We start from the raw sequence: 27,517 nt of genomic DNA on the forward strand, positions 1-27,517 counted from the left end.
ATATCAGTTTATCAAAATCAAATGATTTCAAAATATCCAAAATACCTTAATCAATGGCCGTCATCTTAGAAAGATCTGTAAAAAAAAATAGAAGCTTCTAAATTCCTGAAAGAAAAAACTCATCTCGTGGAAAATTCAGCATTGCAGATCGCAGATCAGTTGAAAAAAAAAACAAATTTCAATAAGAACATTTTATTTTCATTAAACATCAACTAATCTTAGCATAAATAAATAATAAACATGTTTAATGTATATTTTATAATCATATTTTCTCATTCTTTTGCTTTTCACTGTCTCATTTCTCCTCCATGCAAAGGAGACACTCTTGAAATTATTTTCTATTACATTATTCCTAAATTCTACATGAAATTGCTACAGATTTCATTTTCATTTTCTTCTCTTTTTTTTGTTAAATGATAAAACACCATATTTTTCTAATTGTATGGCAAAATTGTACTTTAACCTTAATTTATCTTCTTTTTTCTTCCTCCTTCATCCTTTATTGGATTAACAAAAATTACTTGAAACAATGTTAAAATTCTTTTAATAATACTTTGTTCTACATAGTTTGATTTTCTTTAATTTTTTTTTACAACAGTTATCATTTGTTTTTCCATGGGGTTAGGTGTTGTTTTTTTTCTTTAACAATCCTTTTTTCAGTGAAATTTTGTAGAATATTCTTTGCTCATTTTAATGAGCAATAAAATTTCAAACTAATTTGTGATAACATCACTTTTTTCTTCACAACTATGTGGATGTTAATGTTATTCTTTTATTAGGTAGGTATACTTAAATAACTTACGGTTGTAAGGCACTTCATGGGATTCTCATAACACTGATCAACAAATTTTCTTTCACTAATATTTTATTATTTTCTTTTAAATTTAATTTTTAATAAAACACAAATAACACGATATTAACAATTTCTTTTACTTGAATTTGAATGTATTTTTCTCAAGACTTTCTCAGTATACTCCTACGCCTTTACACGACAGCTATGTATAGTAATCTTTTGGCCTATAAAATAAGTTCTCCAATGGAAAATTCTTGAGCTTTTCTTTTTAAACATTTAGAAGATGAAAGATGTTTTAATTTTATATATTTTTATTTATTTTTGATGATTAATTTTGACCAATTTATCACGGAATTCTTTTTTTATCTAAAACATCTATATTTTAAAAAAAGTTTGTAGTAATTTTATTTCACAAAAAATAAGTGACTTGAAGCCAAAATTTTCAGAATGAAAAGTTCTTTTCATGAAATAGAAACATTAAAAATTCTTATTTTTGTCTTGTTTAAATTTCCTTTTCCACGAAAAATATTCTAATAAGATATTTTATGGAGTAATGGATTTTGTATGATATTTTTTAATTTGCAATGAACTACATGAACATTTTATTCCTAAAAAAAATAATTAAATTAAAATAGTATTAGGAAGAAATGTTTGTGTGCATTCTTCGCATTTATGCAACATTTATCGCTTTGGCCCCATTAAATTTCTGAAAGTATCCAGGTGATCCAAAAAGATCCACCATCTAGAAAAATAAGTAATAAGAAAGACATGTTATCAGACAACATTCTCCAAAAAAAGCCACCAAAAGAAAAGTTAAAGTTAAGCCTGTTTGAAAGAAAACTGTGTTGTTTATCTTGAAAGAAAAAATGAAAACTAAAAGTTGTGTTATAGAAATAATTAATAAAAAATTATTCCTCAAAATAGAGATTCAAAAATAAGAGAATTATGTACATTTTTTAGCCTTTTATGTGTAATTTCGTAGAAAATAATATTAGGTAAAAATAATGATAAAAAAAGAACAGTCAACTTATTTCTATTGAACAGAACAAGAAATGATTGTTTTATCATTTTTTTTCTTCTTTGCCTTCACTAGAATACTCCTATACAATTTTTATTGTTGCCTTATGCTTTTTATGATTTAATTTATACACATTAAAATATATTTTTTAAAAAGATGCCTTCTTGCAAATCAATTTTCCACTTCGTGCGTATTTTACATGGGAAAATTGATTTAATTCTTTTTGATTCTACTAAAACATAGAAAACATTATGGAATATTCAAGTGAATGAATGATTATTTTTTCTGTAGTATTTTCACATTATAAAATAAGAGAAAATTCTAACATTTCTCTCTACCTCCCACACTCTATCTCTACCTAGTAACTGACTATGTGTATCTTTCTATCTAATAAAAAAAATGTTGTGTATGTGTTGCGATAGATTTTTCTTTTCTTTTTGTGAATAAAAAAGCGTTTTGAATTAAGTTTTTGATGATTTATGTGAACTTAATCGCTAACCTGGCTTTCATCTGAATCAGATTCTGTGTCATAATCACTTTCAGGTGGTGTCAATGGTTCAGCTCCTCCTCGTGCAAGATTTTTCATTAAAATCTAAAATGAAAACAACAACAACAAAAAATTTAATTTCCATTCACAAAACAAAGAAACCCCAAAGTGGTCTTACCTGATTTCGATTGATAGCAGCAAATTGATAAGCTGTCATGCCGCCATATGTGCAAATTTCCAGATTAATTTTGGGACATTCTGTTACCAAGAAATTAACAAGTTGCTCATCTTCCTGCCCAACTGCAATATGAAGTGGTGTTTCACCGCTCTTTCCTTCCTACAAAAACAAACAATGTCATTGAAAAAAAAATATATTAGAAATATTTTTTCTTTTATAAAAAAAAACCTCAATAAAGTTAAACCTTTTTTTATAACAATAAAAAAGAATTTCCACAAACCTTGGCATTAATATCTGCTCCGCACCACATTAAATGCCGAAGAATGTCAACGTGCCTTCCTCGAGCAGCCAAATGAACACAATTTTCTCCTATAAAAAAAAAATATTAAAGAAAGCATAATCATTAATAATGCTGAATTTTTGGGATATTTTGCATTTTTTAGAAACAAGAAATCATTGCAAAGTCCACCGTAGAGATTATTTTCTTACGTTTAAAATCAATTTTCTTGATTTTCGAAAATTTTTTAATTTGGAAATTGAATTCAAAATAATATTGTTGGGGGCTAAATGAATCAGAAAGAACGGGGGCTGAATTAGTCAAATGCGTAAAAGGCCGATACGAAGTAATACGAATGAAATTAAAAGAGAACCAAGATTATTCAGGGACGTAAAAAAATCTTCTTCAGCTGTTCCTTTTGAAATTATTAACTTTTGATGTTTTCTGTACAATTTTAACATTTGAGATTTTATTAAAATATATTTCAGGTTTCTATATGAAGGTTTGACATTTTTTTCAAAACTTCGACGTTTTTTTTTGACATTTTACTTAACTTTTAACGTTTTTTTTCTTTTCCAAAGTTTAACGTTCTTTTGATTATATTTGACATTTCATTTTTAACGTATGGCGTTTCTATTATAATATTTGACATTTTTAAACATTTATCTTTGATAAGCTTTGACATGATTGACATTTCCTCTAAAGCTTGACGTTTATTTTCTGACGTTTGTCATAATTTTTGACATTTCTTTTTTAAGTGGTTTTTTCAAATTTACAAAAAAAACAAAGCGTGGAAAAACTTATTTTTAAAAGAATAAATTGCATTTTTATGCTGAGGATTTTTTTCCTGCATAATGAATATTTTTTTTCGAAAATAAATGCACCATTTATGTAAATCTCACTGTGACCAGACATGCCTTTTTGTTTAAATTACATTTTATTCATGTAAATCGCATTCTATAAAATTGTTTTAACTTAAATACAACATATATGAGGAACTCTACATCGTCACTTTTACTCACTACTTGGGAAACTACGTTGTGATGTCAATCACGAAAAATTTATCTCAATACAATAGAATTTTTATTAGTGTTTCTCCTCATACAACTTGATCATCATGCATATCTCTATCTATGGTATGAATAAATATACATTTTTATATATAATAAAAACATAAATAAAAAATTGACGTGAAAGGACAAAGAATCACTGGCTATGTTGAAAAAAAAAGAAGCTCATCTTTTCAAGTTTTTTTTTTAAATATTCTTTTTTAAATCTTTTCCAAAATGTTTGGAATAGGAAATTCCAAGAAAATCTGACATCTTCCGAATTTAATTAGCACCTAAATTATTTGATGGTGGGTGTGGAGAAGAGATCTTTTGAGTGAGAAAAAATTGTCTTTTTTACGTCTTTTCTCAGCACTATGTATACCTATCTCTTCATCTTATATAGTAAAAATATCATATAAGATGAGAATGCTAATGTTTTAAGCTAATATATCTAACAATCATGGCGTGGAAATTTTTTTTCACAATTTTTCACCTCTATATTTTGTTTTCTTCGGTACTTTCCCCCATTTGCATGTCACAAATTTTCTAAACTAATTAAATAAAACGATTTAAGAAAAACTTTTCAAATGGGAAGGAAAAAAGGGAAATCCAGAGTCAATTAACTGATAATAAATTCTATACAAAAAATCAACAATAAATGTTAATATTTAGTTCCGCAAACAACAAGACAGGTTAAACGAGATGAGAGGGATTTAATTACACCATAATCAATATATATAAATATGAGATCATGATTTGCCTATAGGCTACCTCACTAAGATTTTAATAAATTCCCCCACCTATAGACTTAAAACTTCCATTATATTCCAAGAATTTGCTAGAGATTTCTGTGATCATTGTATAGAGTTTCTTTATTTTGCTCCCGATCGTCTCTTTTCTTGTAAAACGTGACACATTACTGAGAAAAATCAATTCACGCACAGACACCTTACTTGGTGGCGTATAATGTTTTGCGGGAAATTTGATCACTAGCAGAGAAAATTAAATAAATAATATTCAATTCATCGTGTTGTTTGCTTTTATTTTCACGAAAGTTGGAAGAGCTAAAGTGAGAAAAAAAACAACAAGAAATCACGCAAATGTATGTAATAAACGTCAGTGGAATACCCTTTTGCGTAGTGTGAAATTTTATTATTATATTGTAAAACAATTTGGTAAATAAAGAACCATCATAGCGAGAGATAAACTAATTTAAACGTCAATATTTATCAATTAATGACTCTTCCTTTACATTTTACGTTCTTTTTCCAAAAATTTTGTAAAAAGAAATAATCTGTGTTATGTAAAAATATAGTTTTCCCACAATTTAAAAATTAACCACACCAATTGATCTCTTAATCGGTGTATCTGATCGCGATTTACCTTGAAATTCTATTTTATTGTCAATAGAAAATGTGTGTATGTCTGGATTGCATAATTAAGCATTTTTTTCCCTCAAGTGTGTAAAAGCGTGTATGTTAATCAACTATAGTGTAGTAAAGTTAATAGTTCACCATCCCACATTCAAACAAGGAAGCTTTATCTCTTCTCTTTCATAGAATTTCCTTCATATTATCCCAAAAGAAGTACAAAAGATATTTTAGCACATTCCACAAGTTGTAATTTGTATATACATTTTACTATATTATATATTTTACGTGTATACATAGCAAGTCTGCCTTATCAGTTTGATATTTTGGTTTCTTCTTGTTCTCAAATTCTCCACCAAATGTACAGTACACATTCTTTTAATAGCTTGTGTCTTCGACTTTAACCAAGGTCATGACTTCATGAGGAAGAGAATTGGAGATTTTTTCTTCTAAAATTAATTCCACATTTTGTTTTAAATAAAAATGCGTGTGAAAGTAGATTTTTAGTGGATTTTTAATTAGGTTTTTTTTATAGGTTGGACTACTTATGAAAATGTTCTAAATATAGCCAGACTTTTGGAATTTGGAAAATTTTTGGAATTTTAGAATAATTCATTAACTTTTTCAATGTTTCAGGCTTATTTTCAAGTTTTTGAGGTTTATTTTAACGCTTGACGTTTAATTTCTAATGTTTGACAGTTATTTTAACATTTGACGTATATTCTAATCCTTTAGGATTTTTTCTAACGTTTGTCCTATCGTTTAAGGTTTTTTTTTCCAATTGTTGACGTTCAATTTAAAACGTTTGACATTTATTTTAATATTGACGTTTATTTTGTCAAAAGTTTTATGTTTCATTAAGGTTTTAAAATCTTGTTTTAAATATTTTTCAGACCATTTTTTAGCCCAGAAAAAATCTCTTTTAATATCTGAAGAATTATCAAGTTTCTGAATTTTTAAAGTTTTGTTTAGTCACCTCAATACCTTCCCTAGCAACACCTCTAAAACTTATCTGTATAGAATTTATCAAAATTAATTTTTTAAAGAAAATATTTTCAATCATATCCGAGATTTCTCTTTTATAATCTCTCCTAGAAATTTAGTTATAGTAATTTACGGGAATTTTTAGTTAATCACAGATAAATAAAAATTACTAATGTTGCTATTGTTGAAACAACTGCAAAAATATATACCTATCGTCGAGATAAAATGAGCTATTTTTGTCCAAGAGAAGGAAATTTGAAATTTTTTTATTGAGAATGAATTCGTCAATGATGTGTGGTCTTATCAGTCAATCGCATGTAATTGATTTTGAAACCCATAAATTTTTCAATTGTTCTCCCCCCCCCACATTGGTGACTTGCAAACCTTTGAAAAGTCAATCAAATTCCCCAAAAAAAGACCTCTGTCTATGTATGTAGAATATATAGGTATGTAGCAAATTTATAGAGGCATTCTTGATGCTTTCAGCTCTTTCAACTCTTCCATCTGAATTCATTTTCAATTTCGTAGATTAAATGTGGATTTTTTTTCACCGACATTCCTATCAAGTTTCAACTGGATATCTTACGTTATGATCACATTCCACTTATCTCTTATCTCAAACAATTCACATGAAATGTACTTTTTTTCCTGCTTTGCAGAAGAGGGGAAAAAGAAAATCCGCCTAATGGAATTAAAAACAAAAATTGTGGATTTCCCCCCAAAAATTGCGCCTTATATTGCAATTATAAAATGTATAACATTGACAAAAATTTCCCAATCTCATGTGCAATGAACCGTACATCAACACTTTTATTTTATAACCCATCAACTACACCCAATTGTGAGTAATTGAAATGTTGGGAAAAAAATAAACATTTTTCTCTATAGGTAGCAAAATTCCCGGGACTTTTATTTATCACTTGATGTTTTTGAGAAAAGAGTAGGTACCTCGCAAAAAAAAAATCTCTCAAGATTTCCAATATAATCGCTGAGTCGGTCGAGAGATCACTCACCGCGATCAATTCCACATACTAAAGGGGGCATCGAACAAGGCCATTTAGAGACCTCTTCTCCCATTGGCGCTTAAGTTTTTTCTTTTTTATCAAAAACAACATCCTGACAGAGAGCCCACATCAAAATTCCCCATATATACAAAAATGCCACCATCTTACTAAAAATACCATTCACAGTGTGATAAAAAAATTTCAACGATCTATTCTTGTTCCACAACATAGGAGAAAAATCAACTATATAGTTGGAACGATGTTCGTTCAGTGTCTTTAGTATAGAAAGAAGTCACAATTTTATTTCTACCATATAGCGAAAGTCATATGTAGGTACTATAAAGTAGTTCTTGGAATTTTTAGAAAAGCCCCCCCCCCCCCCAAAAAAAGTTACAGCTGAAGTGACATACTATGTGTACATATATAGTTCGTGTACAAAAGTAGGGAATGGCGCAAAGTAAAAGCCAGGAATTTCCCAGCTGTAATTAAATTTGCCATCAACGTCGACAGCGCATCAACGACAAATTTCTCAAAAAGTGATAATGGGGAACCTTTGAAACTTGAAGCATTTGATTAGATTTGAAAGAATTTTCCAATTTCTTGGGATATATAGCAGGGGTTGAAACGTAGAAGAAAAATATTCTTCAAAAGGTTTTATCGTTAATTTTGGTTTGTTTATTAAGATTACATCATTATTTATTAATCCAGATAAAATGATAAGAAAAAAAAAACATAAAAACATTGTGCATTTATTACGACCTTCTCTTGAAATCATTTTTTTTCCTTTACATTATATCTTCTCAATTGATAAGAGAGATTCAAGAAAAAATACATTGACATCTCCCCCAAAATATCTTGAAGATCAAAATCTTTAGTCATTCACAAAAAAAAAGATATTTTAGTGGTGATCGACTAATATAAAATTCGCAGAACTACTCAAGTCCAAAGAAGTCTATAAAAAAGGCAACAATTCCATTTGAATGTGTCGCATTTTCTGCTGCGGAGAAAAATAGCAGGACATTATGAAAAAAAAACAACAACCAGATGGAATTTCCATTGGGTTTTTCTTGTCCTCAATTGTGTGGATTGTGTGTGACTCTTAGAATGAAAAAAAAAGATCATTTTCCATGTATTTACTTAAACAGGCAATGTAACATTTAATTGGAAAAATTATTATATGTCTTACAATTAAATCGTAATGTTTTCAAAAGAACTAGAGGAGAAAAAAAAAAGTTTGAAAAGATTCTCCTTGGAGTATATTTTAACGAAATATATATCTCACAGCGTATTTTCCCTCATTGTTAGGAATAAATTGTATAGGTAGGTACATTTAATCAGTCTATGTGACTCTTTTCTGTGAGATATTGCGAGACATCCACGGGACATATGTACATACATATGTACATTACAATTTAATCGTTTTTGGTAATTCCACAGCAGAGTTGAAGAAAACTTTAAAGTCCGGGTTTTACCATTTTTGCGGTACATTAGAAAACTAACTAATTTGCCATTCACTTTATTTGCAAAACTGTTCTAACGAAAATCACATGTAGAAGATAATTTTCTTACAAATACTATTAAATGATATTTGATTGATTCAGGTGCAAAAAAAGGCAACAATAAAAAAAGTAAAGAAAGAGCTTTTTTCTATTATGTTATCATATCAATAAAATAAATTTTATATTTATAGACAACTAACAAAACGACGATGGGAAAGACAATTACGAGTCTGCTGGTGCAAAGAATTTCTGTGTCATCAGCCCCAGAGTCACATGCTTTTCTTTATATTTTTTCTTACCCCATTCCTTTTTTCACTGCGATACAAAGACACAAATAAAATTTTCTTCATCATCCTCCCATTTGGAATAGAATATGTCATTTTTTTTCTTCGCAAGCAACAACATTTGCGCCGTGTGCGTGTCGGCAAAAGATTTTGTGATCACGAGACGCGGAGAAAATTTATAAACCTCCTCACCACTTCTTTTGAATGAAGAAATTTCGTATTACTTCCTCATAAATATATAAATCCCAACCAGACGACGCAAAGTCTCAAAATGTAGAAAATCTAGAGAGTATGTATTGTACTAAAAATAGTTGGGACATGTGACAAAAATAGAAAAGAAGAGCATATGCGAACTTCCTTTCAGACATTACTAATTGGAAAATTCCTTAAATGGAGGTTTATGTCAGTTGCGTTGTATTTAAGGTTCATTTTAGATTTTAATTTGGAGGTTAAAAGAATATTTCTAGGGTGAAAGTTCTAGGAAAAATCAGAATAAATGTAAAATGTTAGAAAAGTAACATTGAACGTTAGAAAGTGAATGTCAAATCATAGAAAATAAACCACAGATTGAAGGAATGTCAAACGTTAGAAAAATACTACCTATCAAACTTAGAACAGAAAACAGAAGTATAAAATATCAGAAAAATTTGCAACGTTATAGAATTAATGTGAAATGTTTGAAGAGAAATGTTAGATGAAATAAAATGAATGTCAATTAAAATAAACGTCAAACGTTAGAATTGCAGAAATTGTCAAAAGCTTCTAATTCGAATGAAATAACCGTTAATATGTTTTTTATCCAAGACCTTCAAGGCTCAACAAAATATCAAAATATTTTGATTGTTTTGAATCGAGCCCCCAAAGGCTCGTCTTTAAAATATTCTTTCATTATAATTTGATAATAAATAGCATAAAAATAATTCCTCTTCGATAAAAATAAATCTTAAACTTTCTTCTCAATTCACCTTGATTCTCACATTGTATCTTTATCATAATTTATGTTTCTCATCTCTTATTATTGGCTGCATTTCCGCTAATAATTACTAGCTTTATGTCTTATTGTTTCATTTTAAACCTACACCATGTTATTTTGAACTATTAATGGTACACACTATATTGTAAATTCCATCAATTTTATATCTCTATAGCCGTATGTCTGGTATTTCTCTCTGTGCCTCTGCCACCAAGCTGTTGCTATTCGTTCAACACATAAAATGCCAAAGCAAAATGTTGGGAAAACCCAAAAATTTTCTATATATCTTTCCACCAACACATACACGCATACCACACTCTTGTAAATTTCAATTAAAAACACGTTTAAGAAAGAGAATGAATGGTTTTTTTTTCCATCATCATCTCCTTCCCGCGCATTTACTGCTATACACAATACTTAACATATATGTATTTACTAGAAAATTTAACTTTTTAATCAAAAAGAAGGGAATTACTGTGAGAGATAAATCAGTTACTATGTACAGTTTTCATATCCAAGTCTCATTTTTTGCCGCTCTTTTTTTTGAGCATTTATTGGGAACATAGTGTGATAGAGAAATCACATAAATACACATTCTGCACAACATGTTTCACAATGTATGTATGTACGTAGCATTTAACATCAATGACACACAATTGCTTGGTATTTAAATTCTATAATGTGATGGGAAAATTCCAAAAGGTTCCAATCACAAACATATATGTAATATTATATAAATTATATTAAAATACATTGAAAACCAATTTTTTTTACATAATTTATTCTCAGAGTCTTTTTGGAAGGAGTGGCAGATGGTAAAGAGAGAAAAAAAATTCGCCAATCATATATAAAAATTACCGGAAGCACCTTGACTATATTTTATTATTCTTGAGACACGAATAAGACGATTATTTGCATAAAATTTCGCCACAGTGTTTGCATAGAGAAGTTGTTAAATAGTTTTTTTTTTCTTCTTTTTTATAAAAAAAAGTGCGACATTTTTTTTGAAAATTGAAGAAGTATTTTTTCTCTTTTGTCAACAAAAAGAATTTGCATAAATTTTTAGAGTGTGACATAATTTTTAAAAATTTTATTTTAATTGAAAAATTCTCTGGGAGACTTTGTGACCTTCCAACGTTCTTCAATGTAATAGATTTTCCAGAATATTAATCAAGATCAATTGGGGAGACTTGGAAAAGCCTTCTTTTCTCTCAACAAATTGAATTATTTAACTAATTCGTAGTTTTCAGTTTGAAAAAAAAAAAGCCAACAAGTAGTCATCAAGGCGTGAAAAAAATCTTATCTCGCTCATCGTGGAGAAAATAGAAGAAAATCCCACCAATGTGGTGGGAAAATTCGTTGAGAAAATTGTGGAAATACCAAAAATAGGCAGAAAAAAAATCGATTTCTCTTTCATATTAAATTTTCCACTTTCTCACCCACCAACAGCTAAACAGAGGACGATTTATATGGGAAAGTACAGAAATATACATATCACAGCATGGTGTTGAAGAAAAGGTGAAAATTCTATTATGTATGTACGTAAGAGGGAGGAATATGGCTGTGAAATTGACTTGCGCAGGACAAAGGATGCCAAAAATAGAAAATCTATTTACATTTATGAATATTTCACATGGTCATTCGTGATGGACTTGCGTGTTACCATTTTTAATTACACCAAAACGAGGAGAAGTAGTAAAATTATATTTTCTCCGATTGAAATAAAGAAAAAAAAATGGGTGGAGGGCAAAGGGAAAATTAACATAATCAAAATAACGTCTACTCACCATCATAATTCCTCATATCCAAATCCCCAGGAAGTTGAATACTCGGTGAATTTCTTTTCTTCTTACTGCTACTTTCTGTATGTGAGCTATTTGTTCGGAACACATCTTGGATTTCAGTCATTGCAATTGGCACTGTGAGGGCACGAACACACGCTAGGTCACCCTTTTCGCACGCCAGGTGTAGTGGAGTATTTCCCTTGTAATCCCGAATGGTGGGCTGCAAGAAAAAAAATTAATTTATTATATTTACAAAATGTTTTATTAATAAAATCTTCTTTCAATTCCCCAAGAAAAAATTAAATATTGCGTATAATGGCGCCTTGTAAAATGTAGCACAATCTCTACGTCTCATGCGACAGAGATAAATTTAAAGAAAAAAAAACACTTCTCATCATCTTTCTTTATCGCGCTCTCTATAAATAAGCAAAAGAATACAAAGCAATTATTTGCGCAAAAATATCTTGGCTAAAAATTTCAAAAGAAAAAATCCCAAAAAAACCTCCTATTCCTCCTTTCCAATTATAGAAAGACGCTAAAAATAATCATTTGCTGCAACCATATGGAAAATTGCCGACTTCTTGTGAGTTTTCTGCGTGAAAATTCACACAAACACTGTTCCAAAAATGTGTTATTCAATTCGAAAAATTTTTCAGCTAATTTTGAAACACTCACTCACACAAAAGTCCACACTAAATATCTTCGTCTCGATTTTATAAATAAAATTCTCTCTCAACTCGTGGAATTTGTACGTAAGTCTCCCCAGTGGAGAGAGTATGCCCTCTTCTCGTACAGCGAAAAGGGAAGAGAGACGTGGGTCACCGTCATGTGAAAATTTTCTATCTACGTCAATCGACGTCACTCCATCACGCCAACATTTCCACACACATGGAAATTTTTTTCTCCCCCTTTTGCAACAGCGCGCAAGTCTGGTGCACAAACTTTTAATCTCTATTTTTATGCAATTTCCGCCTTACCACAGAACACATTCTTGCATAAATTCTAAAAACTAATCAATCTCTATATGACGGACTTGTGGTTTTCGATAATTCAAAAAGTACTGGGATCTTGACTGATTTGTTCCGTTTCATTGCGGTTTGTAGGAATCATTAGGAGAATTTGTCTAATTTTGATCAATTCTTGACATTTTTGAAATATTGAAAATTTATCAAAATCGGATGAAAATTACTTTAGTTCTTTAGCTTCTGATCTTTCTGGACTTTTTAACTTCTCCTATTTACTGTGAGAATTTATCTGATTTTGATTAATTTTTTCCATATTTAAAGTTGTTTTATTTTATTTTAAGAACGTTTAAAATTTATCAAAATCGGATATTGTTTTTGACTACATATTTAATTACCATACTTAAATGGTTTTAAATAAAATTACTTTCTGTAATTTCGCTTCTGGCTATATGGATCCGGAAGGAATCCAACAGCCGTACAAATTTAAAGTGCAGAAGAAGAAGAATTTCGCTTCTAAAAATCTGTTCGATTTTGATATTTTGAACTGAATTAAATAAAATACAAAACAAGTTATCTTTCTGTTTTTTTTTTTCGGGTCATTTTCACCAATAAATTATGTTTCATTTTTGCTCTTTTGTTTTTATGTGCAATGCAATGGCTTGAAATTTTGTAGTTTTTTCCGATTTTACAAAACCGATTTTGATCAATGAATTACAGTAAAAATCGTTATAGTTTTCGTATTTATGAAATATTGAATTCATTTTAAAGCTTTAAGAACGCATTAAACTGTTTAAAAAAATATCAAAAACTTAATGACCGATTTTGATAAATCTAAAATCGATCAAAATCTGGTAGGTTTAATGTGTTCTAATACAAGATTCTTGATTTAATGGAAAATATACATACATAGAACATGCTCTTATCTATTTCTTCACATTAAAACCTTTCATCTAGTTTAATGTAATGAAAGCCACGATCTGACGTAATTAAAACCTAACGTTGTGCTAATTTTGCAAAATAATTTCTCTGAGTGTATTTTGCAAAGAAAAAAATTTCAATATCAAACACAACCACTGTGGTAGACATATTTGAAAGAAAGGAAGAAGAGTTTCAACTTTCTGGGTATTTCCCACATTATTGTCGACAGGTTGATCTGGTTTTATATACACCCATTAAAAAACGAAGAAATAATCCACCACACATCTCTGCATTCTTCGTAGCATTTCCACTTGAGAATTGTAAAAGGTACAAAATTCGCGTGGATTTTGCCAATGCACCCCTCTCTCGCTTATTATCTCGCGTTTCTCATTTTATCCACATTACATTACACATATCTCATCTTTCAAATCTTTCATGCTTCAGTTTTTTCAACTTTCGCGTGCTTGGTATTTCCAGTAAGTCAGTGAAAAAAAAGCCAAATCCCGGTATTCTTGGGAAAAAACTTTATTCCAAAATTATGCCTCAAGCACAATTTTCGAACGTGGAAAAAAAAAGAGAAGATTTAGATGAATTTCTTGAGAAAATTTATTAATTTTTTTTTCACTGCTAATTAAAAATCAATAAAAATTACTCGTATAGATATTTTATAATTACTTGTGCGTAAGCAAAGAAAATTATACTTGATATTGTAATTAGAACTATTTTTATCTAGTTTTTTTTTTTTATTACTCTGTTAATTTCTGTAATTTAAATTTGCTTCTATCTACTGTCCAGGAATAAATAATTGGCATTGCTGTGTCAATTTTGCAGCGTAACTAGAGGTGAATTTGTGGGTATTTTGTACCTATCTAACTAAACAATTGTTTCGCAACAAATTATGTCGCAAATAAAAGCTTTTTTTTCCGTTGTGCAAATGGGTTAATTTGCAGCACACACAGCAACACATTGTGTGGCTGAAGAAGAAATTAAAGTGAGGGTAACCAAAAAAGCGTTACGGAAAATTTTTCATTGTATTCTTCCCACATAAAAATTCGCAAAATTCCCCATTTCCTACTTGATAAAGAAAAAGAAGAAAAAAATGTACAATAAAATTACTTTAAAATGCGTGGAGAGATTTTGAAGGTGAAATTCCCCGGTGTCGACGAAAGAAATGAAGGTTGGAGAGATGGTCGAAAAAAAAAATAATGTTTAAAGAGAAGCTATGCAAAAATTAAATTGCGTTCGCCACCAATATTGTTGCTGTAGGTAGAGACATTGGTTACATGTATAAAAATAATATGTATATTGAAGAATATTGTGGGAATATCCCAAGAGAGACGGTGTTTCGCACAATAGCCGTTGTGTAAAAACTGCTGATATCATTCATAATCACCTCAAATGGTGTTTCGTACAAATACCTTTAGAGCTGTCTCTCTCACCTTGTGGACTTTCCACAATTTAATAGTATACGCGCGCGATATCAAGGGGGGAAACGAGAAAAACACAAGAGCTTATTTTTTTTTAATACGGACTCCATGTCGTGAAAAATACTCTTCAGGTGTGTTGAGTAGTTGTATCTCTTTTTGCATACCTCCACTCTCTTCCTCGAATGAGCTTAAAAATCTTCTCAATTTTTTTTTTAAATTCATTCTACGCTCTTCTAAAACTCAATTCATCTGCTTTTTTGCTGATCTCTCTGGAGATATTTTTTTTTCATTAACAATTTTTGAAATTACCACCGTTTATGTGGCTAGAGCGTGATATAGCGCGCACGGGGAATGTGTGTGAGTGTGATTAAAAACAATATATGAGTGTTAATGTACGGATTTTCCAACTGTCGTGTTCATACTTCATTATCGCCTTATGGAGAGACATGGGAGGTAGGGAGGGCTTCACGGGGGGAATATTGAGACGCAAGGGGGGCGATGACAGCTTATATTAACCACCCACACCCTGTATTGTTATAGTAATACACCCACCCACACAAATTTAACAAGAAAAAAAACATCACATAAGAATTATTTCTTCTTACCTCAGCACCAGCCAAAATTAGGTGCCTCACTGTTGAATATTGACCCACGATCACGGCTAGATGAAGTGGTGTCTGGAAAAAGTCATTCTGAATATCCAGGAGGCAGGGGTAGGGATTCATTCGGATTAGAGCTTTCGCTACATCCACATGGCCATCAAGTATCGCCAAGTGCAGATGTCTAAAAGAAAAAAAAACAAATACAATCTATTAATTATACATTGTCAGGGGTCTCAAAATATGTTTACGAATTGCCTGGTTAAAAAATTTACTAAGCAATTATCCTTTTAACTAATCTTCTTGTCCTGCATTTTCTAGGTATACCTAACTAATTAGGTAAAAAGAAATCTGTAGACAACATTGAGTATCTCTTCAAGACATCTTTCTTAGGAACTCCCCCCTCTCTCTCTCTCCCTCTCTCTGTCGTCTAAAAGTACCTTGCTTTAGGCTAAGTTAGTTGGTATTTCACACTCAAAGAAAATTTCCTAATGTCAAGAGCACGATCAACTACGGGAAAAACCTACCCTTGAGGGACTCTATAGTGGAGACATTATTTTCTGATTTAGAAAAGAAAAAAAAATCACACTTGGAAACTCCAGTGAATCAACATCTCGTGTTCTCATCTGTTGTAAAGCCTAGTTTGACATTGGGGGTCTTTACGTCTTTTTATCGCGCTTCTAGACAAAAGCACGCGCAACGTCTTTAGTGACTCAGATAGTCATCTATGGTCTCTATGCCTGTGTTCCCAGCGCAGTTCCCACACAAGAGCCACGTGGCTATGCAATGAGTCAAATTTTAAATCACATTTCCCGCCAATTTGACCTAGAGCGTTCTAGCTGATTTCTGATACAACTCTGGGGACTTTGGAAAAACTCAAGATTAGGAGAAATTTCTTTTTATTTTCGTAAATAAAAAAAAATCTCTCAAAAAGCCCGGAACTTTACAACAATTTTACAATAAGGGGGCAATGAAATTCCTCTCAAATAGCGTGCGTCTGGGGAGTTTGTGGGAAAAAACTGTGAGAATCCGAAAATCCGGGATCACATTTTGATCAGAGAGTATCCGTCATTCTTTGGAGTATTATGCATACACACACGATGTCTGAATCATTAAGAATTTCTCATTAACTCCACATGGCTATTTAGGAGGTTGTAAAAGAGAGGCTTTTGAGACTTCCAAAAAATATGACTTTTTGCTTTTTATCAGGACAAGTCAATCGCAAATTTTGGGATCAAAAAAGACTCTTGTCTTGAGACCCTTCTTTAGTGGAAAACTCCCCAAATTGGGTATCATCAGGGTATACTTAAGATAGGGGGAGAGAGAGAGTGGGTACCTGGAATGCTAAATGGGTTTATTGCATGAGAAAGATAAACTTACGTGTCACCATCTGAATTTTGGAGATAGTACACTTCCCAGGGTTCCTGGACAGCAGGTACATCTGTGCATGCCTGTGACTTTGTAACATCAACCGAACGTTCTCTCTTGGCGGACTTTTGCCCGCTCAAATTGTTAATTGGCTGGCTGTTGAGGTTCAAATTGCAGAACCACTCTGACACATTGTCATTCACCTCACGATCCAGGATCATTTCTCCGCACGATGCCACCCCACTGTCTGTAATGACACCCGAATCGAGGGCTGATGAGGTATTGGTGATCTTCTTGCTGGATGACCGATGTTGCTGGTCCTCCTGGCTACTGCGGGATGGTGCCTGTGGTCCACTGATGTTGGAACTCTTACCCAAGTCACTCTGAATCTCACTCAGGGACATACACTGTTCGGATGACATAAAGCCCGAATCACCGCCCAGTGATATGTCGAAATCCTTATCACCCAAATCCTTTCCTGATGGGGCACCCGATGGTTTCCTCTCCGTTGCTTCAGACGATGTCCCCTTCGGATCCCACATGATTGCAAAAATTAGCCAATTTACAAAAAATCCCTTTTATGCACAACAACAATAAAATGTCAAGCAGTCCCTCTATTTTCTATTTCCCCGCCAAAGGAATTTTAATACGAAACACTTGTTTGAGCTTCTTCACGTCACACACACAGCTCGAGAAAAAATGTTAATTAATTTTCTCAAAGTTAAAATTCCCCGTCACAAAATGGCGATTCGCTCTGGTGAAAACTTTCCACACAAATTTTCCCAATGGAAAAACTCCCTATTTCTCGGCCTTAAATCTCCTTCACAGCACAATTTTTGTTAAATATATTGACAGCACGAGATAATCCGTGGCGATTCAATAACATAATTACTGTGATATGTCGCGTTTTTTAAGTGGAATTACAGAGAAAATTAAAAACACAAACGTCTCGCACGACAGCTGGGAAAATAATGAAAGCACAAAAACAACGATGTTGCTCTCGAGCCCGTCCCTGAGTGACAGCTGTCAAATTAGTGCTGAACCGGAGATTTAAGGCGGCTCTTATGATTTCCCCTCCTTCGATACTATTTCTGCAATTTTGGAACGTTTTTCGGTGAGTTTTCATCTTTCCTCCCATTTTACGGGGTTTCCTGGGTGGGGGAAACGCATTTGGGGGAAGTTTGGGGATTTTCTGAGCAAAATCGCCAGAATTCGAAGAAATCATTTTCTAACGGAAGATTTTTAGTTTGAATCTCACATTCTCAGGGCTGTTTTCGATTTTCCTCTAAAACCCCACAGTTTTCCGCTAAAAAGTCTATTTATACGATTTTCCACCCCTTTGGGGGTTTTCCAACTTCTGCAGTGCTTTTCTGGGTAAGAAATTGAAAGAAACTTGTGAAAAACCTTTTTGCGAGCTAAACAAACGCGAGGGTGTAAAAACTATCGATAGTGCTTTGAAAATATCGATAAAGTTGTGCAGAAAAATAAATTTTTTTCCCGAAAAAACTCAATTTTGGGGCTCCAAAAATTACCGGGAATACTTAGGGTTCCCCCGGGGAGCTTCAGTAAAATTTGGGGGCGTAACTCGCCGGATTTTGAGCGTTTTAAACTGGCTTTTGAATCTATACATTTAGGGCGCCAAATTTAAAAAGTAGGGAAATGATATCGTTGGTGGAAATATAAATAGAGATATTTTCCCGCGAAAAAGGCGAAAAAGAAACCGTCTGAGCACGTGGGTAGAAATGGCGCGAAGACTGCGCGAAGAAATTCCGCGTAAACGTGAATTTTTCGTCATCCACGCTGCAAAATTCCAATTATTTTTCTAAGAAATTAAGGCAAAATTTTTGCTGAATCAATACTTGCGGTGAAAATGGCATTAAAAAACATAACCACAGGTATCTAAAACCGCAAATTGAGCATGAATGAAAAAAAAAGAAACTTTTCACCAAAAATTCCCACAAATGTGCGAGATCTTGAAGATCTTTCGCGAAGATGTTTTTGAAACAAAGGATGAGAGAGAATTTGAGAGAAAAAGAAAAGTGCTTTTAATTGCTTCTGAAGACGATCATGCGGTGTGATGGTTTTCTACTCACCCCACACACCTCTTCCTGTCCGCGAAAGAGAGTGATAAAATTTAATTGCTTCGCACACACAAAAGAAGTCAATGGATTGGGTTTAGTTAGTTCATAAAAAAAAATTATGAAGAATGATGCGCCAGGGGAATTTCACTATATAAGTATATGTATGTACTTTTTTAGCTTGTATGTCGGCTGTTTGGAAAGCCCCAGAGAGTGGAGGCCTCAAAAAGGCAAGAATTTCCGTGCATTGACTAAATATAATTCCACTTTCGAGCTGGAGCCCGCGTCTCTCGGATGCACACCACAATATATCGTTGGAAGGCCAGCTCGACAATGGGCTACAGTGTCTCGCGGGAGGCATTGGGCCGGCACAGAAAATGCGTACAGATGAGCAAAAAAGTACGATAAAGTCTATACAAAGCTGGTGGCGGGAGAAATGCTCAAATTGTTGGAAATTTGGCAAAGAAAAAAAATCAAAACGAAGCACAGAGAAATGCGAATTTCAAATCACGTTGTGATTAGCATTGGAAAGTCACGGAATTTCCACCGCTAATCGCTAATAAGTTTGTTTTTTTCTTCTTTATCTCTTCGTACATTCATTCATGAATCCTCTTCACGTACAAGAAAGCTCTGAATTTCCAGAAAACTATTATTATCACATCACATTAATTTAATAACAAAATGATGAAGAAATTAGGGTCATTCATTGATCCATGTGGAGATAAATTGAAGCTATTTTGCAAAATCAGCACAAAGCTCTTGTAGAAGTTCTTATTTTCCATGGAAACAAAGATATTTTGCATACATTCTATGTATGTATATATGAAAGCTCTATAACAAAAGCTTCATGAAATTCAATCAAAACTTTATCAACTTGTGTGTCAAAGTTTAATAAGTATGTATATATAAATAAGCAGGTACACCGTAGTGGTATTGATAAAATTAATATTATGCGACAATAATGCTATTTGGAAACTTTAGTATGAAACTCAACACTTGGGAAACGCGACGTGACACTTTATTCTTGTTCTCTGGTCCACAGAGAATATTGTATGAGAATGAGTTATATTATTTCTTATAGCGTCACATTATCTTAATGCCTTTTATGGTATAAAATCAAGTATTTTTTCCTGTGGGAGTTCCATTCTAACATTTTCTCTGTTTACTCTCTAAAGAATTTTAAATAGAAAATGATAAAAAGAAGTTAATCAGTTTTGAATAAAAATAAATCTCCCTTGAAATATTTTCTTTATGCATTTATTTTCTTTCACCGGAAAGAAAGAATATTTTACGACCATTTGTTTAAATATGTCTCCCAGTTATTGGAATTTCCCAAAATAAATTTTGCCCTTTTTGAGAAAAACCCAAAAATCTTCTACAAAGATTGTCCAAACTCACTGCAATAAAAATAAACTAGGTATCTCACAGCTTGTTTCTTGTTTTATGGGATTTTCTTTAAAAAATATATATTTAAGGAAAAAAATGCTTAAATATTTGGAAATTTCGAAATATTTATTTATTCTCTAATAAATAGGACATCCCAGGTTTTGATTAAAAGGGTATGTTTAATTTTATTTTATCATGGGGAATCCACTGGGAAAAATTGTTATTAATTTACAAAAAAAATCACGCTTTTGCGGTATTATATTCGGTTGTGTTCCCTACAGTGGTGTTTCAGAGTATAACATTTGGGGAAGACGAAAATTAATTACAATTGAAATTGCCTTTCATCCTTTGAAAAATTCTTTTAACCCTTTCGCGTTTTTTGGGTCATACGTGGACCCAAACATGAAACATTTTATTTTCCCAATTTTTTATGAATTTAATGTTTTTTTCTAAGTTGCTAATGCAATCAAATTCTCGCAATTGAGGACAAAGAAGACGTTTTGACTGAGAAAAGTCCTCTGAAAGCATTCATAGACTAAATATCGTGATAAAAGAGCGCATATTTAAATGTTTTTATGTTTCACGTTGGACGCGAAAGGGTTAAGAAAACGAAAAAAAATAGAAAAGAAAGGAAATAAATAAAAGAGATCTACCTATTTGTTGATCCTGAAATCTTAATAATAAATCAATATGAATTTATTCTTCAAAATCGTTAGTTTCAATATTTAATTAACTCATGACTTAGAGTACAAGAAAATAGCGTATAAATAATTATTTTACATTGCATTGGAAGATCTTGTGGTGAATTTCAAGATTATTAGTTGAGAATTGATTTTTTTAGACAATCTCAAAATCATAATTCGCGAAAATTAAAAAGAAACTCCAGAACATATTTGGGTTAACTCTGGGAGCACTAAAACATGTCCTTTAATCAATAAATTGAAATTGTATGCAGCACTTAAATTGATTTACCTACATACATATCTTCGAGCATATCTCTGCAATTAATTCAGCACAATCATTTACTGAATCATATCTCAATAAACTAATGCTCCTGCGAATAGTATTTCAACGTGATTTCCCCCCAGATTTCCCAACCTTTGAGCCCATTAATCATAATGCCAAATTTCTCCGAAAATCATCGTCTCTATAAATCCAATGCGTCAGTAAAAATGACGCAACGACGCAAACTTTTGTATCGAATTTCTGTTTGTTTATATTCCGTCCAAGAAAGTTGTGTATTTCCGATATAATGTGAGATCTTTGCCTTGTGGTCAATTTAAATCCCAGACTTTATGGTAAATATCTCTCATGATGAGCAAAAGAAATGGGATTTTTTGTTTTTCTTTATTAATTAATTCGTAAAAGCTCATTCTCATCACCCGATAAAATGGGAAAAATCGCGGGGATGCTATTTTTCCACATATATACATATTGTATGCTGCTTTTTTTTTGCCGGTAGTTCTTTTTATTTATATGAAAAAAAAAACATGCTAAATTCTCTTATCGTGTTAACAAGGTGGAACCACTCTTCGCATTTCATTCACACACACGCAAAATTAGCAATTCGATGAGGCCGGGAGAAAGAAGAAATTTCATACACGAATTGAGTGTTTACATTAGTTATTTCCAGGGGGGGGACATCTGCCTTATTTTCAAACAATTTCTTGTCTATGAAGAAAAGTCGACCGTGTATATATCTATCCCTATCGCAGTGAATTACATTTTGAGGTTAATGTTTATGTTTAATAAAATTTATATTTTTTTCACAATTTTGCTAATTTTTAACTATCTAAATCGAGTTTATATGATACTTAATGATAGTTTGAGGTGTAAAGAGTGCTCTGTGAGGTGTTTTGTGGTGAATTTCTACTAACATTTTGGGATGATGAGGCAAAGGAAGTCAATTTTTCTGGTAAGTTTTCTCCGGAAATACTTCATGGAACGGGATCAGCGTGCTATGGAACTAATCTAGAACAATTATAGAATCCGCTGGATCCAAAACTAATTCCGGACACCCTCACAATTTTCTGGACACAGGCTCCAAAAATTGCCTCTTCCGGCCTAAGATTGTTTACCAAATGTTCACCAGAGACGAACTTAGGAGACGATCCGTTTATTTTAATGATTTTCTTCACAAACATTACACAAAAATTAATCATATTTTTTTTCTTATGCAATTTCACAGGTTTTCTGCACTTCAAAATTATTCTAAAAATCAAAAACCACGAAGAAACACGTCAGCAGTGTGATAGATTTCAATGTTTCTCACTTTTCTCTGAATTCGCTGAATTCAGTCTGTCACATTCTACATCACATTTTGAGTGAAGTTTGTTCTTTGATTAAATTTATCAACAACAATTTTCAGTTGTGATTATTTGATTGATGCAAATTCATTAGTGCAAGCGTTGTAAGCAGTTTTTAGAATATCTAATGAAGTGCTGCGTTATAAATTGCCCAAATTCATCATGGGCAGAAGGTGGCAGAGGAGGAAGAAATATACATTTTTTCGCGTAAGTAATAAGTATTCTCTACAAGTATTAGTTAATGTTCTACTTCATGATGAATACCAAGTATTGTAATCGCTAGAAAAATCGATCTCCTTAGATTGAGTTTAAACTTGGTATGAGCACGTTTAAAACATCCGTGGTGGAAAATTTTTCACCCGGCCTTTTCTCGCCTTATAACTTTAGAACGGCAACTGAGATTTCTGGTTTTAAGTTTTCTATAGAAATGTGGGTGTAAAATTTCATTTTTTCGCATTTTAAAAATCCAAGATGGCCGCCGTCCGCCATTATGAAATACTATCAACCAGTCCCCTTATAGCTAGAAATCTGAAATTTTAGTAAGTTGTAAAGCTTAGTGAGACGTTTTCATCGATAATTCATACTTGAAAATCGGTCAAGCTGTGTAGCAAATATGGCGGCCTAAAGCAAAAAGTGTTTTTTCAATATAACTGGAGAACGGCTTGACCGATTTTGACCATCTTGGTATCAAATGAAAGCTTTCAAGAAGCCCTACAACTGTCTAGAACATTTCAAGTTCCAAAAATGTCCGCAAGAGGCGCTAAAAACAAAAACAAAAATTGCCTAACTTTAACCCTTTAACGTCCAACGTGAAACATAAAAACATTGAAACATGCGCTCTTTTATCGCGATTTTCATTCTATGAATTTTTTTAGAGGACTTTTCTCACTCAGAACGTCTTCTTTGACCCCTTATGCGTGAATTTGATGCATTTGTAACATGGAAAAACAATTACATTCATAAATAATTGAAAAAATAAAATGTTTCACGTTCGGGTCAGCGTATGACCCAAAAAACCTTAAAGGGTTAAGAGGCAATATCTCCGAAACCCCATTAGGCAAATCTTTTAAATTTTGATATGTTGTAGAAGGATTCAATATCTTTCACCAGTCCGAAAATAAAAAAAAAAATGTGTCACCGTTTAAAAGAAAAACCTATTTGAATAGACTATTTTTCTATGAAGAGGAGTTTTGGGATCGGTAGAGATAAAAATGCGTGAGTCACTCACACATTCTAAATTATTGATTAGAATTGAATTTAAAATAATTTAGCATATCAATTGCACTATAAGTTTAGAATCCTCAAAACTCACGAGACATCAAAAAAGATCAGCGAGAGGATATCCTTTTGGTGAGAATGAAGAAGGAGACAATATTCAAAATGTGGAGGTCTTCCCTACACATTTTATCCTAGACATCTGCAAAATTACGGAGCTATACCTCAGGAAGCTCATTGAAACAGCAGAAACTACCACAGAGAGTGAGGAAGAAAATGGGTCATTGAAGCCACTAAAAATAAAATTGCCTACAATGGTGAATTATGTGATAAACTCAATGCAAAACTACGCATATCAAAATGATCTTATGCATTTTTGCAACTACATTGGACATTTCACCAACTTTATCACTGTCACAGTCGCAATTTTTGCTAAGGTTCGTTCCTGCCAAATTTTGCGAAATTTCAACGACAAAAAATCTCTCCGGCAATTCCGCCACCGAATTATACATTTTGAAAATCAGTGAAGTTCCGGCAACTCATCTTGGCAGTTCAACTATTTTCACACCTTTACTCTCACATCTTCTGCAATATCACAGCATCCCACAGGGCTACAGGGACTAATGAAAATTAGTAATGAAATGAAAGTGGTTGCGAATAATCATGTGGACTAGCAGCTTCTACGTTTCATCGATCTTTCCCTTTGTATCATCTTCTGAGATTGCTGATGACGGATTAAGGGATACGCAAACTTTGAGCAAACAATTTGGAAATCAGCTTTCTACACATGAAGATTACCTACATTTTTTTCTAAAGATATTTGGATCCAAGAAATTCACAATGAATAATCATCAATTTCTCCTGAAATTGCAATAGAACTGCAAATCTCTCCAAGATTTTTAAATGAACCAATTTCTTTACTGGGCGATGTTGGTATTTGGAGTATTAGGTGTGTTAAAAATCACACCACCACATTGGATCTTAAGCAACATTACTGCTATTGCCAATTTTATTTGTCGAAAATCTTCAAGAAATAAATTGTCTTATCAACAGCGCATCACTTATTATCATATTCCTATAACATTTCCAGGGAACCATTATTTCCCTAAGCAACATGAATATCCTTCAATTTTTATTCCTATATATAATATATACAAGTAAATCAATGAAATATTATATACGTAAGTTATTTTAGAATAGAAATTGAAAATGTACAAAAATTGCACGAAATTTACAAAAATAAAAATAATTTAAAAAAAATGCCTAGCTATTTCAAAGGAGTTTTTTTTTCCACAAACATGCTTTTAAAAAAAATCTTTCAGTTCTTCACATTCGTACATAAAATTATAAAAAATGTACAACATATGTTACAAATTAAATTTCAGAATTATTATAATACATTATATGTGAAAGTAAAAAAAATCGTAATTTTTCCCCTTTTAAGAGTGACTGCGGCCCTTGGGTTTGTTTGTTTCGTGCATCGCGCCATTTTAGCGCGCGACAAAGACCATGAGAAAGAGACAATTCAAAGTGTAACCAAAATTTTTCGCAGATGTCCCCCCCCTGGTTATTTCACTTTACGCAAAAAAGGTGTAGTAAATGGCGGGGAAATAGTATGAGTAAATAAGGCAATCGAGAGAGCTGTCTTTTGAATGAAATTGACTTACCGGTAAATTAATTGATGATGGCAAAAAAAATTGTGTCTCGTTATTTAATGCGAAAAAAACTTCAGTCTTTCGTTGCTTCTATCTTTGATGGTGTTACTTCGCATGCGAAACTAATTAATACGGTGAACACAAATTCACTATTTTACTTTGCTTTTTTTTTGGTAGTCTCAATTAGGAGGCAATAAAAATAATACTTGGTGTAGGTGTTGTAATATTAAGGAACATTTTTTTTTACCAACAAATATGACTCTATTAAAGAGATAAATGCACATTTGATAAGCAACTATGTTATATTATGATTTTTATCATGTGCTTTGGCACGATGGCAATCTCTCGTTGAACATATTAAGAATTTTATTATCACTTTCGCGACACATATGTGGGGGAATTTTGGTAGAGGTGTATTGAAATCACAAATGAATATTTAAGTCAGACTATAGTGTTCTCGCGGTTGAGAATAACCCAGAGAGGTTCAGGTTTTTTTTTCTTTTGTGACTCTCGGGCTTTTTTGATGTGTGTACACTTCACGGCAGTCGATCTGATACTGACAACACTGTGCTGAACACGTTTTGCCTCGGCAGTTGAACGCCCCTTTCTGAGTGAGTCTGGAAGGCATAGACCAACCAAAAAAAAAACATATGCTAAGAAATGCATCGTATTTTCCCACAATCCAATAACAAATATCTGTGCAGCATCTGTGAACCATTCTAGGGTTGGAAATTATGCACAAATATTTCAAGCAATATACCACACTGCTGCTGCAAAAATTGTCCTGGCGCTTAGGGAATTCTGTCCAGGCTACAAAGGCGTACCGATGGAAAAACCAAGACAACCCAGAAAATATGGGAGTCCCATAGTAAAAAGGTTTCAGAGATAGCCGAAGGACAACATCCAGGTAGATTATATAACCCACAATTAGGGTGTTCACACGTTATGGGAGGGATGGGAAAATTGTGGGAATTTCCCTGTGAGAATCCCAAATTTTGCTCTAAAAGACTTTTCAATGTTTGATTCTTGAGAAAAACGATCTAAAAGCAATCTTGTGTGTGCTGCAAAAATATTTATTCATTATTATCCTATTAATTACGTGTTAACACTTAACACAAACATCTTACATCGCTACTCATTTACTTTCCTTTTTATTTGGAAACTTGTGAGAATTCTCTGCACAAAAGAATACTTTGTTCTGTGTGCACAGACCTCCTTATGCAGAGGTGAAGTAGGTTACATAGTTCTTAATATTTAATTTTTATAACTCCGTGGCCTCCGTGGCGTTTGATGCTACTTTACGTTGCTCTAGGTTTTTTTTAAACATATTCTTATGCTGCTAGATTAAGGAAGGAAACCTAAAAGAAAATCTTCTAAACTATTTAATAGCAATTTATATTAAATTAACTTCTCAACCTAGGTAAGTGGGAGTCTCATTTTTATTTATAAAGCTCGTCTTTTCCGTTAGAAAAATAACGTTAGAATATTAGAGAGCTCACATAGAAACATTATGCTTTTTGCACAGATTGCACAGCGTATCCCCACTGTATTTTCACCGGAATCTTGGAGAATCATTTTCTTTTACAACAAAAAACAGTTTTCTGAGGAAATGTTAAAATCTCAATTACATAGCAATGATTTCTGGCACCTCCGGAACGTAGTTCTTGTGGCGTTTTCAACATTTTCAGTTTACAACCGTCATTTCTTTTTCATTTCCTTTCTACATGCATTTTCGCAAGCGCCTCATGCTTGCCAGATGATAACGCCGGGCAATATTTTTTCGTCAGGAAAGTCCATCCTCTTTATGTTCAATAAATAAACATAAATCCCTATGGCTGCTGCTAAAAACCTTTGGGCGCCAGGGGAACTCCAGCATGTGACACTATTGCAAATGTATGCA

At 32.4% G+C, this 27,517-nt stretch overlaps 4 protein-coding genes across 6 annotated transcripts in view; 2 read left to right on the forward strand and 2 right to left on the reverse strand.

The window, feature by feature from the left end:
• LOC129790211 (serine/threonine-protein phosphatase PP2A 65 kDa regulatory subunit) overlaps positions 1-27,517 on the forward strand; it is a 620,353-nt gene that overhangs the window by 550,994 nt on the left and 41,842 nt on the right. The gene's annotated exons all lie outside the window — the stretch shown is intronic.
• LOC129790342 (clavesin-2-like) overlaps positions 1-27,517 on the reverse strand; it is an 891,203-nt gene that overhangs the window by 130,870 nt on the left and 732,816 nt on the right. The gene's annotated exons all lie outside the window — the stretch shown is intronic.
• Positions 1-27,517, forward strand: part of LOC129790167 (chondroitin sulfate synthase 2) — a 178,164-nt gene that overhangs the window by 108,805 nt on the left and 41,842 nt on the right. The window contains exon 5 of one of the 2 annotated variants that reach the window (XR_008750538.1): positions 7,869-7,903. The exons of the other annotated variant lie outside the window; for it this stretch is intronic. The gene's annotated coding sequence lies outside the window, so the exon portion shown is untranslated. The remainder of the gene's footprint in view (positions 1-7,868; positions 7,904-27,517) is intronic. 2 annotated transcript variants of the gene reach the window in all.
• LOC129790270 (NF-kappa-B inhibitor cactus) lies at positions 177-26,180 on the reverse strand. Of its 2 annotated transcripts, XM_055827710.1 has the most exons (8): positions 25,630-26,180; positions 16,990-17,504; positions 15,616-15,793; positions 11,704-11,920; positions 2,757-2,845; positions 2,477-2,635; positions 2,311-2,403; positions 177-1,535 (listed from the first exon to the last, which is right to left on the reverse strand). In XM_055827710.1, the coding sequence occupies exons 2-8, from the start codon at positions 17,397-17,399 to the stop codon at positions 1,464-1,466; spliced, it is 1,218 nt and encodes a 405-aa protein (XP_055683685.1). In that variant the 5' UTR covers positions 17,400-17,504; positions 25,630-26,180; the 3' UTR covers positions 177-1,463. The 2 variants fall into 2 exon arrangements, with proteins under 2 accessions (XP_055683685.1, XP_055683684.1); XM_055827709.1 differs by lacking the exon at positions 25,630-26,180 and having other exon boundaries at positions 16,990-17,992.

The sequence above is a fragment of the Lutzomyia longipalpis genome, chromosome 2 (assembly GCF_024334085.1).
Source record: "Lutzomyia longipalpis isolate SR_M1_2022 chromosome 2, ASM2433408v1".
In the NCBI taxonomy this organism is placed as follows: Eukaryota; Metazoa; Arthropoda; class Insecta; order Diptera; family Psychodidae; genus Lutzomyia; species Lutzomyia longipalpis.

Coding starts and splice junctions, on each gene's coding strand:
- LOC129790270 (XM_055827709.1), bottom strand. CDS start 17,519: ATGTGGGATCCGAAGGGGACATCGTCTGAAGCAACGGAGAGGAAACCA. Junction 11,921..15,615: donor TAATTTTGGCTGGTGCTGAG/GTAAGAAGAAAT, acceptor TTTTTCTTGCAG/CCCACCATTCGGGATTACAA. Junction 1,536..2,310: donor CTGATTCAGATGAAAGCCAG/GTTAGCGATTAA, acceptor TTATTTTTCTAG/ATGGTGGATCTTTTTGGATC.